Here is an 18,654-nt window from a genome sequence, read left to right on the forward strand (position 1 = left end):
CACTCCTTGCCCCAATCCACCAACACCTCAATACGTAGAAGATGGGAGAGGGCCTACATATCGACCATGAATGCAACCACACCTCCAGGCCTGAACAAGGTTACCAAGTAACGCCCCTCATCCCCTATCCTCACCCTCACCACCACCTTTCCCCCCCACCACCACTCACAGTTTTCGACAAGCTTGGTAAGAGAACCATTTTTTTTGTGGTACTGTCAACACTTTTTTTTCCCTTCGGGACCTGGCAACACTGCAGGTCATGCATACTCTTCCCTCTAGTCACTTAGTTATACAACGTCTCTCTACTCCTGAAGTTGTGACATACCATCACGAAAATTTGAATTTTTTCTTTGTCCGTTGAGTGCTTCCTCTCTCCTTTTCATTTTTTATTTAGCCCTTGTGGCCTTCCTTCCTTTTATCCTATATACAAGGTGGTTATAATTAAAGTGACGGTGTTCAGAGTGGTACAGCACGGGCTGTAATGAGAGTAGCAGTCTGAAACTTCGTAGATATGCTAATGAAGCAATGCGCTCGCGAATTATGCAAAAAAAAAAAATAGTTCCAACTCTCGCCACCAGGGTAAAAAATGGCGCTGTAAGCAGTCAAAACGTGGTATAGTTACAGGAAAAAGGCAGGAAAGATCAAACACATGAGAACAATGGCTCAGGCATGTTTATTAGGAACTATGGTTACAAGAACTGTTCAATATGGCCTCCCAATTCAGCAACATGCTGCATTCGTAACACGGCATGGTCGACGGTTGCTCGCAGCATGTCTGGTGAAATCTGAGCGACATGTCGTTGTATGCTAGCCTTCAGATCAGGCACAGACCGGACATGTCCCTGATAGACACGATCTTTTAAATATCCCCACAGCCAGAAGTCACATGGATTAAGGTCGGGGGATCTGGAAGGCCAATCATCTGGAAACTGCCTAGAGATGATGCGGTCATTAGTGAAGGTTTCTCGCAGCAAATCTTTCACGTGGCGAGCGACATGTGGTGTTGCCCCATCTTGCATGAAAATGGTGGTGTGTTCACAGTTCCGTTCTTGCAAAGCTGGAATCACGTGTTGCACAAGGAGGTCCCTATAACGTGCAGATGTCACTGTACACCTAACAGGCCCTCGAGGTGTCATCTCCTCAAAGAGAAACGAACCAAGAATGAAGGAGCTAGTGAACCCACACCATGCAGTCACGTAAACTGAGTGCAATGGTTGTTCCTGCACAACATGTGGACGAGTGGAACCCCATATGCGACAGTTCTGAGTATTCACTGTACCGACCAGAGTAAAATGCGCCTCGTCAGTCCACAGAATATTCCCCGGCCACATGTCATCCACTTCCATGCGTGCCAAAAACCATTGGGCAAACTCACGGCGTTGTGGAATATCTTGGGGTTTCAATTGGTGCACAATTTGAATCTTGTAGGGATACCAGTGTAAAATGCACCGCAATACCTTGCGAACTGTTGACCAGGGGAGTGACAATTCACGTGCCACAGCTCTAGCACTGGTTGCAGAAGTTGAGGCATGTGCTGCACGGTCAGCTACAGCTACAGCAACTTCGTCCACAACTTCCACGGGGATGGGCCGCCTTCCTCTCACTGGTGCAACACCCAATTCACCTGTTTCCTCGAATTTCTTCATCATCTTCTTCAGCCCATTAATTGACATGGGCCCTCTTCTCAGCCCTTTCTGTTGGCGATATTTCCGCAGTGCAGCGTTACTATTGCTCCCATTCTGGTAAAACAACTTCACTAGCAGTGCACGGTCTTTCTTCGCAATAGCCATTGCTTTTTACACGGGAAAAATCAAACTTTTAATGTTCGGCGAACATTCACATCACTAAAGGAAAAAAAAGCAACAAGCGTCACCAACAACAACCAGGGAGCTCACACAATGGTTAGGCAATGTCACCGACTTTGACGTCAGAGTTACGGAAAATTCCACGTTTTGACTGCTTACAGCGCCATTTTTTACCCTGGTGGCGAGAATTGGAACTATTTTTTATTTATTTATTTTTTTTTTTTTTTGCATAATTCGCGAGCGCATTGCTTCATTATCATATCTACGAAGTTTCAGACTGCTACTCTCATTACAGCCCATGCTGTACCACTCTGAACACAGTCACTTTAATTATAACCACCTGGTATATATATATATATATATATATATATATATATAAATCAAAGAAGGTAAAAGGAAACACTCACCAGACAGTAGAAAGATTCAAAATTTTCGCTAATTTATAGCATCATCGGTGTGAGAAGAAATAGACGGAACCGGAAGTTGGGGCACTGCAGAGTTGCCAGATCCCCATCGAAGAAGAAGCGGTGCGTAGAACGAAAAAACACTGTTTCGTCACCAGGCTCGTCGTAAACTGTGAGTGTGTAGGAAGAGTTGGGAGGGACGGGATGGTTTGGGGGGGAAGGTGGGTGAGGGATGGGTATTACTGGGTGGCCTTGTTCAGGCCAGGTGGAGTGGTTGCACTCATGGCTGATATATAGGCCCTTTCCCATCTTTTGCGAACAGAGGTGTTGGCTGGTTTGGGTAGGAGATGGATGATCGCTACCCGGAAGCAGTCGTTGAAACTGATGTTCTGGTGGTTGGTGTGGACGGCGACAGTGAAGTCCAGGTTGTGGGTGGAGGAGCGGTGGTTATTGATGCGGAGGTTGAGGGCCGTTGATGTTTCCCCCAGGTAAAAATCACCACAGATGTTGCAGGTGAGGATGTAGGTAAGGTTTGAGGCATGGCAGGTCCCTTTGGGATGAAGGGTAAATTTGCCAGTGGCCGTGTGCACCTGGAGGGTGTGAAGTGATGAGGATGGGGCAGGTCTTGCACCTGGGGCGGTTGCATTTATGGGCAGGGGGGTGTTGGATGTGTGGTGAAGGAGTGTTGTGGACCAGGATGTTTTGGAGGTTGGTGGGGCGTTTGAAAACTACCCTGGGTTTGTCGGGAAATATGCTTTTGGTTTCAGGATCACTGTGGAGAATTGGGAGACAAACCCAGGGTGGTTTTCAAATGCCCCCCCAGGTGCACAAGGTCACTGGCAAATTTACCCTTTATCCCAAAGGGACCTGCCATGCCTCAAACCTTATCTACATCCTCACCTGCAACATCTGTGGTGATTTTTACCTGGGGGAAACATCAACGGCCCTCAACCTCCGCATCAATAACCACCGCTCCTCCACCCACAACCTGGACTTCACTGTCGCCGTCCACACCAACCACCAGAACATCAGTTTCAACGACTGCTTCCGGGTAGCGATCATCCATCTCCTACCCAAACCAGCCAACACCTCTGTTCGCAAAAGATGGGAAAGGGCCTATATATCAGCCATGAGTGCAACCACTCCACCTGGCCTGAACAAGGCCACCCAGTAATACCCATCCCTCACCCACCTTCCCCCCCAAACCATCCCGTCCCTCCCGCCCTCCCAACTCTTCCTACACACTCACAGTTTACGACGAGCCTGGTGACGAAACAGTGTTTTTTCGTTCTACGCACCGCTTCTTCTTCGATGGGGACCTGGCAACTCTGCAGTGCCCCAACTTCCGGTTCCGTCTATTTCTTCTCACACCGATGATGCTATAAATTAGCGAAAATTTTGAATCTTTCTACTGTCTGGTGAGTGTTTCCTTTTACCTTCTTTGATTTTTACTTAGCCCTTTTGGCCCTCCTTGCTTTTATCCATTAATATATATATATATATATATATATATATATATATATATATATATATATATATATATTACAATACTCTATTAGCCCCATGTAGAATAGGCATATTGATGTATAATAATTTATACAACCTGTGTTCAATAAATACGGGTGAAAGATTGAATGAATGATTTCATGATTTATTTGCAGGAATACAGCTTATTGTCCTTCAAAATAGTCGCCTCCAATGGTAATGCACTTCTGAGAACGCGTGTAGATGTCTCGCATACTTTGGGTGAAGGCAGCCTGCGGGATGCAGTTGAGTTCAGCGTTCGCATTGCGTTGGATGTCAGCAATGTCCAAAAACCGTTGTATTTCTTCAAGCGAGGGAAAAGGATATAATCGGCAGGGACCTGATCTGGTAAATAGGGGGGGGGGGGGGGGTGATGAAGTACAGTCAGACACTTCTGGGTTGTAATGATCCTATTGAAAGTCAACGGGGTTGTTACAACCCAGAACTGTCCGTAACTGTACAACAATCTCCTTACGTGCCAGGAACTGCTGCACTGTTATGGCGGTATGGAGGCATGCGTTATCGTGCAGCAGATACCAGTATCCATTTTCGGTATACTGGGGGCATACATGTCTGATTATCTTCAGGAGGCAATCCAAAATGTTCACGTATGTGGCCACGTTCAATGTCGTGCTTTCTGGCAGTTATTCTTTATGAATGATCTCTCCAGCTTCAGTGACCCTGACGGAAGCGCTTGTACCACTCGTACACACACTTTTTCCATAAAGAACTGTTTCCATACACCTGGCGCAGCATGTCGTGATATTCCCTTGGCATTTTCCCAAGTTTGAAGCAGAATTTCACATTTGTACGTTGCTCCATTTCACCCATAACAGCGTCGCTGCACTGCACCTTATTCCCACAACGCGTACACACAAACTGCACGTCTGGACAACCACACGGCTTCACGAACCATGACTGACATACCTAGGGGTTCACTGACCTGACCGTCAACCAGTAGTACCAACTACACCACATGCCAGCAATTTATACACCGTATTTATAGAACAAACATTGTATTTTACCAATCCAATAATTTGTTTCTAACCTGTATCATAGTGCTAAATTATGCCACTTTGTTGTATACAGCTCTTTCTGCTTAGTTTTTTTTTTGGGGGGGGGGGATATTTTCAGATTTGCATAAATTTGTAAAGAAGTATTCTAAAGTACTGATATTCTTTGAACAAAGGACCGTAGGAGCGAGTCCCCCCTTGGTTGGATACAGTGGCTTGCACATGGTGGATTGGTATGGGTCATGTCCCTTCCATTTGATCCAGTATTATTTTTTAAAAAAATCCTGGGCACGCCAATATCATCCAGTAACTCTTTTTACCTCCTTGAGATCAGTGTGTGCTGCTATTGTTTACGTACACACTATGATACAGGTTTTCCATTTATTCAGAACCGAAGCAAATTATTTCTTTGGGAAACCGTTAAATGCCATGTTCCGAAAAATGACTTTCTGATGCATTGACTTCGTTTGATATCAGCAGGGACAAGAATGAAATCGATTGCAGTCACTTTCATAAGTTACCCATATTGAACAAAATTGACTGAAGTTGCTTTCAGCAGTGTAAGAGTTAAGATGAAGGTATAATTTACAGTGTGTGGTTTTGTAAAGTGCACATCAAAAAATGCTGAATCTTTTCTTATGGCAAAGCCTGTTGCAGTTATATGAGAGAAAATTAGTTGATAGATCATAAGCAGTAACAACATAACTAGAGGCATGTAAATTTCATTTTTGACAAAAACACAAAATATGAAATAACATGCTCTAATGTTCATTTCTCATGTTTCTGAAAGGTGTGAGGTGCATTTTTCTACCCTGTTTTGTCATGAAATAATGCGAAATGAACTGCAAAATGCAAAATATACTCTTAAACACGAAATTTACCATTTTATACCGACGCAACACATATTTTTGGTAAATAAAAAAGCAAAATTTCTGTACAAAAACAGCTGCAGGATTACAATTCAGCATGTAGACATTTCAAGTAAGAGATGCTCAAGGTGTTAATGCACTTTTCTGGGCAAAATGACTTCCTGCAAAGGATATGCATGAAATGCTTCTCATTTACTGTAAGAAGTAATGAATACAAAGAATGCTCAAAAGCTACCGATGAAGACAGACTTTATGTTGTGTATATTAATTAATGAAGCAAGCCAGGGTGATTTTTTCCCCCCATGATACTAATTTCAAGTCTCCTTAGTCTTTCTACTCTCCCCATTGAGGGGGGCCGATCTTCTTAGCTACTACAATTCTCTCTCTACTAGTGTTCAATCATGTGTTTTACCTGTAAACAGCAGACATCTGACAAAGTTTGTTTTAAATCACTTTTTCAGATGATGTGACAAGCACAAATGTTACAAGAGAGTGGAGATGAGTACGATGTGGATTTATGAACATGTATGACTAAAAAAATAAATGCTACTGATGTTAATATTGGTATCTAGTTTTATAGTCAATTTAAGTTAATGGGATTAGGTTCAATGGGCTAATCGGGATTGGTTCTGATTAACATGCAATGTGTTCCACCAGAACCAGGGTTTATCTACAACTTTCCATCTTGGGAGGGAGAGTGAGTTCATATTTAGAAGGATGTAAGGGTACAATTCCCCACCTAGTGGTTCCATAACCTTGTATTTATTAGTGGGGCTTGCATACTTTCATCCACTAGGCAAGGGGTTCCCAAACATTTTCGTTTCACGGCACCCTTAGTGTTTCAAGATTTTTCTGCAGCACCCTTAGTGATTCAAGATTTTTTCCACGGTGCCCAAGTCAGAATGCAGGCCTATCTAACACTTGCAACGCTCAATTAGCGTGATTGGTAGAGGCATGCAAATTTCGTTTTTGACAAAAACACGAAATATGAAATAGCATGCTGTAATGTTAATTTCTCATGTTTCTGAAAGATGTGAGGTGCATTTTTTTACCGTTTTGTCACGAAATAATGCGAAATGAACTGCAAAATGCGAAATATACTCTTAAACACAAAATTTACTGTTTATATACAGACGCAACACTTTCTGAAGTCTGAAGTATCCTGTGAGTTATGCAATTCACGGAAAATTAATTAATTCTGCTGTAAATATTTGAGAAGCAAAAATGGACCCCTTTACACAGAAATGAACTTAATACTCTGGTAACTACATAAATGTGCTATTAGAAGGGATAAGTTTATTTTGTGTAATAAGTGCAGTTTTTAAATCAAATTTAGGATTATATTCACAATTTTAAAACCAAAATGTCATTTTATATAGCACTTTTGATGTGATTATTCACCGCTATAACACCGAAATTTTATTTTATTTACCACTTTTGAACCCGAAATAGACACTGTTTCTGTACCGAAATTTTGCTTTTTTATTTACCACAAATATGTGACACTAGTGATTAGGTTGCTTGCCTTAAGTTAAAAAATTAACACATATTTCAAATTCAGACACATTTTACACATAAATAGTACTAAATAAGCACATACATTGGAATACGTGCAGTGAAAATATTGGAACATTTTGCCGTGCCCCTGTAAGGCATCCACGGTGCCCCAGGGTATACCAGCGGTAGCATAGCTACTGGTAGGGTCTCCCATGCTGGGCACACTAGTAGTGAAGAGCCAGACTAAGAAGCAACCTACTGGTCAACGGCTCCAATGGCGGAAGAAGATGGATGGCCATCTCATCGGCAAAGGAGGTGGAAGAATCAGGAACCAGGAAGAGTAACACCTCTTTTTTAAAAAAAATTGGTCCAGCTGGCACCAGCTGGTAGCACCTTGTAAGGGCCCCTTGCCAGGGTAACGGTGAAGACCTCAACGGCAACTTTGGCAAAGAAGGAGACCTTCGGAACGCCGAAGCTGGCGGAAGAGGCACTCATTCTCATCAAGTATAAATATGAGAAAAAGCCACTGTCCTGTGGAGAGGAGGGATCATCAAAGTCTACAGAAAAATACCCCGACAGAAAATTAGCCTGCTTGGAGGCTTAGGTGGCAGCCACATCATCAAGATCGGGTGCTGTGGGCCAATAAATCACACTATTAGAAAAATCAACAAGGATACATTTAGAACCATAGAGACAAAATTACCATACATTGGGCCTTTGTAAGTGTTGGGGGAGTGTTAGGGGTATGTATATAAATGACTTACCACAACCTGAACCTGATTTTCCTTAGTTGCAAGGTGACAGCAATGCCATGGTGGAAGCCAATGCAAACATATGTGGAATAGCCCTTTAACTTTCATGATTTCAACAATTTTGTACCTACTGGCAACATCACCTCACTTGTAAGAATGAATGACATCATACTCCATTGAATACCTATATATTCGAACATACCTAGGATCTGGTTGTCCTTCTGGCAGGGGCTTCATTGACAACTTACACAAAGCACGAAACACTAGGAATGCATCTTTCTGAAGTATATGTGTGAACTTTGCTGTTACAGCTGTGTCGCCTTCATTACACACATCCATGCTCTCCTACAATAAAAATATATTCATCAAAATCATTTAAATTCCACCCACTCTACACCTTCCAATGCTTATTATAATCTATTATCTGCCTATGAAGAGTAGCTACTCTGATAGCTAAACCTAAACATGCTCAATGATGTATTACACAATAAAAATGCATAAAAATTTGGGCTGAACACATTATATGCCAAATTATTGGTACTGATTCACATCTTAGTTACCAATACTGGACGATGCTTTTCTGGAGTACCTTGCAGAGTCCACACAAACAAGCTGTGACACTTTTGTGTAAATTATGCAAAATGCTTGATTGATTGATTGATTGAGTTGGTGTTATTATTATTTAATTTTGCATCAATATTGTGTGGTGAAAGTGAATTTCATAATTAAATCATACTTTAAATTTATAGTACAAACATGGTTCAAATAACTTCCTGCACAAATATATAAGTTTTTCTTTTGCGAAAAATTACATCCTTCGCCTATCGATTTTGATGACTGTTACCATTCACATTTGATTGACATAAAATAAATTCACTAAAATATATGACCATTTTTGCCCATCCTCATGTTTTCAATCTCAGGTTGGTAATTTTTCGCAAAGGAGTAAACCATACTTATTTTAATATTCCAAGTATCACTTACATTATTCTTTGATCGTTTTCCCGGAAAGCTGGTAGGTTAGTGTGGTACAGTTGCAAGAATACTTATTTTCATATTATTAAAAATTCTGAACATCTAATTGTTACTATGTTGAGGCATTTATATCGATAAGAGTACTGGCATTGTCATGGTAAATGTATCAGTTTAAAGAGGTATTGGTTCAGACCTAATACAAAATAAAACTTTAACAAATACAAATAACTTGTTGAAAACATTTTCGCAATATGTATGAACATACTGTACTATGTTTCAATCAATGTGTTAAACCTATTTAACATAGATGTCTTGAAAATTACCAGAAATATTTCTTCATTACCATGAAATCTTGACTGACCATTCACCACGGTTTAGTTTTTGTTACATTCTTTTCATTGGACAATTTTATCATCTACTGTTTATTGTGATAGTGGGAATCAAACCTACAACCATTATGCTATTTTGCCAGTATGCAAACTGCAGCTGTACCTTACCTACCACAATTCTACAATTACATTCATGCAATGTAAATATAAAGGAGCCTGCATAGGAGTAGCAATATAAATTTTCATCCCTAAAATGTGTTTCATAAGCAAGGTAATTTACTGTAAAAGAAGAATAACTCAGAAACATGCACATGCCATATCTAGTTTGATAATTTAATACGTTATGCTTACATCTAGATAACATTAACATGCAATAATATCTCCCAATAACAACTGAACAGCAATGATACAAAACATAATGTAAAAAGAAATATTTGTGGCAGCGGTGGCTCAGTCGGTAACGCGTCTTGACTACCATGCTAAAGGTCCCGGGTTCGATCCCTGGCCGGTTCAAATCCGGGAACTTTTCTAACGATGGAAGCGGCCCCGGCGCTCACCCAGCATCGAATAACATGGGTACCTGTGGGGAAATCCTGGGGGGTAAAGGTGGTCACGGGCATGGTGCTGATCACATCACCCCCACGTATGACCGGATCAAGAAAGTGTGGGGCGTTACCCCACACCCCCATATGCCTTCATTGCATGGTACTAAGCACGGGGGAACACTTTACCTTTTACCTTTAAAAATAAATATTTGATAATAGATAAGAGAGATGCATAAGTCCTGTTATGGCTTGATTATAAAAAAACCAGGAATGAGACAATATTGATGTATCAGTATCAACCAATACCAGTGCTAACGGTTAAAATTTAATCAATTATATTTTTTGGAGTCTGCATAAATGTTGTCCAGCACTTTCAAGGGCCAAATGCCTGTTAAATAATTTTGTGTCCAGTTAGGCATGGTCAGTGCTGTGACTTTTTTCTACAGAAATTTTAGGAGGTCTATCTAGGGGTCTAATTAAGACTATTCTCTCTAACCACCAGGCTATCAAATTACATATCAAACTACATACTTATACTAGGGATGGGACAACTTAATTGGTATCAGCCAACATAGGCATACGGTGTATTGATAAAATTACCAATAATTGTACCGATCCGATGTACCTACAAATATCTTATAACTTAGTGCAATATTCTGCTATTTTGTTACATTTTTATGGATATAAACATACAATCTCCATGCCCTACTTTTCTTGAAAGTAAATCTCTACATATGCAGCTTCTTTTGCATTGCAGTCATCTGCTAACACACATTTATCACCGAGATGAATGAATCATTTAGATTTTTCAAGGACCATTCAAAATATTATATTGGATCAGTAGAATATTGGTTATTGGTATCTATAAATTTTATATCATATTTCATATTGGCCCATCCCTAACTTATACAAGCCTCCCCAACATACACCCACACAAACAAAATCCATTGGCAGCTCACAATCAACAGAATGCTATATATGAAATACAAAGCTGGACTCTATGCTACCATTGCTGGATAAATTTTGCATAAAATATTCACACAAGCAGAATGTGCAGAATCTGAAAACAAATATGGTGTCATTACTTCAGAGCAAAAGAAATCTATTTTTGCATGTAGGATGTACAAATAAAAATACATGCTGCCATGTACCATGCAAAATCATTCACGTTCGACTATGAAATATATAGATAGATAGACTGAAAAGGCTAAGTTAACTACTGTATATTTGCAAAAAAAAATGTTCTTTCAATATGTACAAACATAGGGAATGTTTTTTTTCCCTATGATGGATGGTTGAAATCCTTGGAAAACCAAAGCATCCGTATGCACAGAAATGTACTGAATTCAATCTCAAATACGAAGGTAATATCATTAAATACTTTCCAGTAAATTTTCCAATTCCAGAAAGGCATATTGGCAACTAACCATGGACTACTTGATTGAGTTTGTGTTTTAAGTCCACTTTATGCACGGTAAGGCTAATCGGGACAGGACCTACAGTTTGTTAAATTGGGATCCAAACCATAATGCACCTCTACCAAGTATCGAACCCAGGACCCCTTGATTACAATGTACTACTATATTGACAACAATATCAAGAATATCTAATATAAGTGATTCTCCACCGACCTCTGTGGCAGAGTAGTTAGCACACCGTGCTACAATGCTAGGGGTTCCAGGTTCAAATCCCATTTGTCATGGGTGTTCCTTGTGTATGTCTATCAATGTCATCATGTCATCTCTCATATTCATCTTTGCGATTAGCCAAAAGTGGCAGAAAAGCAAAGTAAAATAAACCAAATCAGTCATAAGTGGTTCTACCTTGCAAAGAATATAAATATACTCTTTAGATTGCATAATCATGCATCTAATAGAATAAGAAGAAGAAATCTGCTTCTGTTAAAACAACCACTGTTCACACACTATATATTTGGTACTCAACTTAGCACTTTCTTTGTTTTTGCAAATATACATTCTACTTTAAACATGTCTGTTCTAATTTATAAAGCACACAAAAGACTCACATGGTTTCATACCTTTAAATCAAATGCCATAAGTTTGTTACACTATAACAAAAAATGAATATGATGATTTATTTTTTTTAAGAAACATTTCTTTAAAATTAAATTATTAAATATGGACATAATATCAACATGTATTTGGACCCTACACATTTTGCATTAGTTTCACTGTTACATATTTAAATACATTTCAAATCTGTTCAAATACTTATGTAGAGAATATAAATGTTCTATGGAAGTATGTCAAGGTTATGTATGCACTTACATGTTGATCACCAGGAAAATTAAGAACAAAATACATCAGAATCTTGATTTTACATTTTTCAGGGGGCCAAGGTGAAAACTTTAAATGCAGGAAAGTTTTATAGCATTTTACTCTCTTGCGACTATCTAAGATGGACAGTATAAGACAGGAAAATGTAAAACCGGGGAACGTAAAACCAGGGTTTCACCGTAACACATTCAAATTGTGACATTTGCAGCACCACAAAGAAAACTGAGGGACAGTTAAACCAGGTAAAAGGGACAAAAATACTCCAGCTGAATTTCATTGTTAGCCTCTATTAATGTCCTTCTTTCTGTGGCATTCTGTTCCTAGTTAACAGCAGATAAGAGCATACGCTGTCCACCAAGAGATGTAACAGGATATTTAAATAAATAACAAGGCTGAAAAAACTCGACCCCACAAATGCTGGTAATTTGAGGTAAATTTCACTCCACAAACAGTAAATATGAAGCAATTTTAGGTAGAGTGATGCAGATATGTGTGCATGTTCACTTTCAATGTTTGTGTGGGAAGCGTATAATGGTACATGTTTCTTTAATTTTCGTGTCCATCAGTGTGAGCTATGAACCTGGTTTGTGGTGATTGGATATTCTTGTCTGCTAAGTTCTGCTGGGAATGGATCAGTTGATGTAGGATGAATGAATTAAAATTTTAGGGTGTGTTGACACATATGGCCATTTTGCACCCTTCAAAGTCTAGAAGGAAAATCCTCTTATCTAAAACCCTTACCTTGATGTATTGCACTTGCACTTTGCATCATATACCCCTGGCTTATCAACAGAAGAGGGGGGGGAAGTACTGTTTGTGTTTGCTGAGTCTTCCTGTTATTTTAGCACTCCTTTTGTGTGCTACATTCATGCATGATAAGAGGTCTTTGCTTGGACAGTTTAATGAGTACTTCCTGTCAGTATATTACCTTGCTTCTACATCTTTTATTCCCGAAATATGCATTAAATACATTTTTTAAAACAGTCTTCAGACAGATATTTTAAAACACTGGTACCCTTCATCAGAAATATATAAAAAAAGATTTCTAAAAAACTTGCCCAAAAGGAGTGGGTAAAGTATATGGCCTGTTCAAAATGACCTTTTCAAAAAACAACTTTAATGCATTTTTTGCCTACTATATTTTGAAGTATGAGACAAAAAACTCCAGCACAATTTTTTTAAGTATTTTTTATTAATGATATGTAGAGGCATGCATATTTCGTTTTTGACGAAAAGATGAAATGTGAAATAACACATTCTAATGTTAATTTTTTATGTTTATGAAAGGTGTGAGGTGCATTTCCCTACCCTGTTTTGTCACGAAATAATGCGAAATGACGTGACACTTTCTGAAGTCTGAAGTATCCTGAGTGTTATGCAATTCACAGAAAATTGATTAATTCTGCTGTAAATATTTGAGAAGCAAAAATGGACCCCCTTTATACAGGAATAAACTTAATATTCTGGTAATGACAATGTGCTATTAGAAGGAATATGTTTATTTTGTGTAATAGTGCAGTTTTTAAATCAAATTTGGGATTATATTCATATTTTTTAAAACCAAAATGTCATTTTATATGGCACTTTTTCACTGCTATAACAGCAAAATTTAATTTTATTTGCCACTTTTTTAACCCGAAATTGACTGTTTTTGCACCGAAATTTTGCTTTTTTATTTACCAAAAATATGTGTCTCTAGTGATATGCAAACATGTAAGTAAGAATTCATGGCAGAATTTTTACAGATGCACATGAAAATAATTCATCCCATGATCTCTTTCAAAACATCAGTGTTACCATCTGAACTCATATGTCTTGGACCAACAGCAATGAGTTCTTACAGAAACAGAGGCGATTGCAACTGCACATTCTGACATTGTGATAATTTAGTAACAACAAAATGCTGTAAAAATATTTATCAGTATATCTCTATTCAATTAGATTATAAATGAATGGAAACTAGATTACCTGTGACGGAACTCTAGTCATGGTTGGTGTAGCTGGCTGACCTGAAAAGTTTGAATCTCCCCGTGAATCTGGTCTCCGAGGTGTTGAAGCTCCACTTTCTATATTCGCACAGCCATCCACATCTGATCCTGTTTTGACAAAATTAAATGTATTACAATTAATATTCATAAGAGAGATGATACAGTATGATTTCTTTTTTAATGCAATTAAAATACCCACATTCACTGATAAGATACCGAGAGTCTACTCATCCTATATAATATCACAAGTTCCATGAAGAACATTAAACTCAATATTTAATGTTTATAACTCAGTTATTGAAAAGAAACAGCAAATTTTGGATTCTACTTACAAAATCAGTGTAATCAAATTGTACAAATACCGTATTTACCCGTGTATAATGCACGTTCGTGTATAATGCGCACCCTGGTTTTTGATTGGGAAAAGCGACAAAAAATTTTATCTTGTGTATAATACACAGTATAATCCAGGTTCAAGAAATGGCTTTCTTAGTTGTAGGTTGTAAAGCTGTTGCATTTAATGAGTCACCTGTTGCTACGTGGACCAAGAGGAAAATATCCTCTTGTGTAAACAGTAAGTCACCAACCCAAGCCACCTCCCCTGTCTCCCTCCACTGTTTTCAGCATCCCAAAGCTTTCACTCTTGAACCACCATATTTATTCTGTAATAGTAGAAAGGGAGATCAAAATTGCGTTATGGATTTGCAGTGCTCAGGAAGTTATTTTCTGTTATTTCTTGCCCTACAAATACCACTGATACACGTCCCATGTGATGGGAGGTGCATGCTCGAATTCTGCCAGAACAGCACTGCTTTTCTTGTGTTGCAGAACATTACATTACAAAGTGAAAAATCGTGGGAAATGGCCTTTAGACTTTTATGCCTGGTTTTGCTCATTTTCTCTTTAATTTTTCTAAAAAAAACTTAAAAATGTATATTTTTTCCATGCCTCACGTAACATTTATAAGAGGCCCATTCAGGACCCTCAAACTAGCAGTTAGCAGAACAAGATTTCTTTCATTAAGGCATTTACACACTCCATATATGTCATATTATTTGTCCAGTAATACATTTTAATTATTATCTTCTTTCTCCTTATCTTTTCTTTCATCCAAAGTACCACAAAAATGAGAACGTTCCTTCATTTTGTGATGACCTTTTTCAACTGCATTGCACATTAGTATTTCCATTTTAATTGGAATACTGTTTCCATATTCAGAAACTACAGAATTCAAGCTTTACAACAATAACATGATAAGGTTTCGTAAACATGAAAAAAATATTCCAAGCATAATACGCACCACAGTTTTTGGGTGCAAAAATTATGCAAAAAAGTGTGCATTATACATGAGTAAATACGGTAATCAAATTTGGCTTTTTGTTCAAGTTTTAAAGGGGCAACCAATGCGTACATGTTTCAGCAAAATTAGCCCAGAAATAAATCACACTATACCTTCAAACACTCTATTCACAATGCCATCCAGAATAACTTGCACAACTTCTTTTGGACTGGACACCTGTTGTTCCTCACTGCCATGTATATTCGTAGGAATTGGTCCATTTGGAATGTTATCATGCACCTGATCTACACCAACAGTACCTTCACTCTCACTATTTGCAGCATTGCTATCTTCACTAGTTTCGTATTGAATTATTTCACCAGGAGGCACTAGTTCATGTCTTTTCACTGTAGAAACACCATCATTAACACCTTGGTCTTGATCTGAGGTGCTCTTTGCCGATGATTTACTACCGCTTCGACTTCGTTGAATATTTTCAAGGTTTTCCTTTACTCTGTTCACCTCCTCTGCCTGAAAATAAATAAATAAATTTAATAACTATGCACGTTAGAAAAAGGGGGCAAAGTTGAAACATGTACCTTGCTTTGTTGAATTCCTAATTTCTGGATTAACATCAGTACTTCAGAAATGGGAGATATGTTCACTCCTGTTCACATAAAGTGGTATTCTTGTTAACGGTTCTGATTTGCTTTATGATTTTTTTTCGTTCTCCTAGCAGGAACACTAATCATCGTAGAATTTTCATCGTAGAATTTTGGCAATCATTGTCACATGAAATTTGAACCTTTCTTAAAGTACTGAGCACTGTCTGGATTTCGAAAAAGTTATGTATGTTGAAAAAAACAACTTAAAAATTACCTTACGCGAGCATACATACTTCCCATGGACAAGCGATAGTAAATATCGTAGACTAGGGGGAATGAATGTCGAAGTAAATCAGAACTTTAGTAGAATGTATATAGGAACTTTATTTTAATGCTAAGAGAACCAAACCTGGCCTGCCTAACCTAACTACAAAAGTATATATATAACAAAATCTTAAGTAATCACTAAAACTCCGCAGTATGTGTTAACAGAAGTAAATCAAATCGAACCATGTTAAAATTGCATTCGTAGCATGATGAAATCGCAATAAAACAAAAGGAACTTGGGCCGAATTCTTTACATCGTTGAACAGTTGATACAAGAGCCAGAAGAACGAGGGCATGCTGAAAAGTCATCGGAATCGATGAACTCATTAGAGAGAACTGTCGCATAACTCAGGCAGATCTTGCATTCAACTCTGGCACCATCAAGGGAGCGAATGCAGGCGATAATAGCAGATCTGGGATTCCGAAAACTTTGTGCATGTACCAGGACTGGACATTAGCCAACAGTTGCTTCAGAGCCACAAACTTGAAGGTGGTGCGTTCTTAAACAACACTTGGGAGGAGTTCATGTTGATTCTGATGATGCAGTGCAAACAGAAGTAAGACTGTGGCTCGTAAAGGTGAACAATTCTAGTGACGGCATTAAGAAACTGGCCTCTCGTTGGCAAACGTATGATGATCACGATGGCAAATATGTGGAAAAGTAATTGTGTAGATATGGACAATAAAGTTCTACAAAGTTTTCTGCATTTCTTTTATTCAAATTTATTCAACTGTTTTCCAATATAAAATAGGAGGAATTACTTTTTCAGCATGCCCTCGTATGAATAGGAGTGTACATGGTATTGAAAAAGTTAGCACATATTAATTTGGCTTAAAATACATAAAAACTTGGTTCCATGGTCATGTCGGTCCTGCAGCATCCGCTGAATGGCAGTGTTCATGCAATGGTATACGCTCAGTTAAACTAGGTATAAAGGCACATGTCACAGTTGTTAGGATCCCACTTTAAACTGTAGGCCCAATCCCAATTAGCCTATTTGTGCATAAAGTAGACTTAAAAACTCATCTAAACTGGCAACTACATGGTGTGGGATGTATTTGTGGACAAAATCCTGAAATAAAAGTCCCATCATCACTTTCGAGACACAATTGATTGTTTTTGTTTATTTTACTTCCCTTATTTTACTTCTCTTTTGGCTAATAAGGAAGATGAAGATGATATATTACAAATACACAAGCAATCCCTAGTCACTATAAGTGCTTTATTTACCTGGTGGAGACACATAATGGTTCGGATCCCACTTTAAACTGTAGGTCGAATCCCGATTAGCCTTCCTTAAAACAAACTTTTAAAGGCTGTTGGAGCATTGTGCTGATCACATCACTTCCAAAAAATGACTAGATCACAAGTGGGTAGAAGGGAATTACTATAACCTGACAAGTTAAGTCCCAATATGCGAAGATTGCTGCGAAGTACTTCATATTACTTCATCCTCCCCACCACTCTTCCAGGTAGTGGTCTGGCTTTGAGAATACCAGTGGTGCCAACTCAGCAAAATTAAGCTAAAATAAATATGACAAACGATTCTCACTGTTTAGCGTGACCTGGCATGACTCTGGTTCATATAATTTAATCCGGCCTTTGAAAATGCGTGCGGTCCGTGGATCGTAAACTGTAGTATTACGCACACACGTTTAAGGTTTATAACGTAGAGAAACTACAGGGCAAATGACTTGATTTTCTAATTGTGACATCGAGCAGTGACCTGATTTTTTTTTTAAAGCCGAGTGAGGTGGGGGTTCTTTTGTTTATTGTACAACAATCACTACGAGAAGGCAATATGATAACACACTTGCCTGTGTTCTTTTTTAAAGCATTGAAATATTCTTACTCCTTACTTTTGGCTGCATATTTTTGAAATGCAAGCTCCCTTTTTTTTATATCTTATCGATACCAGTATGCGAACAATATTTCATCGTTGTTTAACCCTATCTTTCTTTATCTGATGTCACAACTGCAGGTACTATTTTCACACCCGTCTGACCCCATCATTCGTGTGGAAGAGGTTCTTGTTTTCGGAGGCGTTTCTCTGCTGTTGAAGTGGTGCGTTTTGTGTGTGTTTGCGTGTGAGAACAATGGTGAGTGGGTGAGGCGAATTATGTGACTGTTGTCTCTGAAAATCAAATCATGCCGAGTCCAACGAGATCCACAATCTGATCTGGAAAGCCCCTTAGAGAATAGGCCACAGATATTGTTTACAATGTTACAACATATTTGCGAAATCAGGAGGAGTTACATAAACATAAAAATAAATACACAACGCATAAACATTCAAATTTCATTAAAAATACTCAGACCATTCCGCTCCCTCTAGGTTGCAACACTGCGAATCAACGTCGCTGCACAGAAGGGAGTGGGGGAAATGTGATGTGAGATGCGCAACAGCTATTTGCAGCATCTTGTTTTTAACTTGTCAAGTTATA

At 38.7% G+C, this 18,654-nt stretch overlaps 1 protein-coding gene across 2 annotated transcripts in view; it reads right to left on the reverse strand.

The window, feature by feature from the left end:
• Positions 1–18,654, reverse strand: part of Sec71 (ADP ribosylation factor guanine nucleotide exchange factor Sec71) — a 115,262-nt gene that overhangs the window by 89,614 nt on the left and 6,994 nt on the right. For both annotated transcript variants that reach the window (XM_083143739.1, XM_083143740.1), the window contains exons 5-7: positions 15,451–15,808; positions 13,979–14,106; positions 8,067–8,209 (exon numbers count right to left, since the gene is read on the reverse strand). In XM_083143739.1, the coding sequence (XP_082999865.1) occupies positions 8,067–8,209; positions 13,979–14,106; positions 15,451–15,808 (629 nt within the window). The remainder of the gene's footprint in view (positions 1–8,066; positions 8,210–13,978; positions 14,107–15,450; positions 15,809–18,654) is intronic.

This window comes from Lepisma saccharinum, chromosome 22 (assembly GCF_977018435.1).
Source record: "Lepisma saccharinum chromosome 22, izLepSacc3.1, whole genome shotgun sequence".
In the NCBI taxonomy this organism is placed as follows: Eukaryota; Metazoa; Arthropoda; class Insecta; order Zygentoma; family Lepismatidae; genus Lepisma; species Lepisma saccharinum.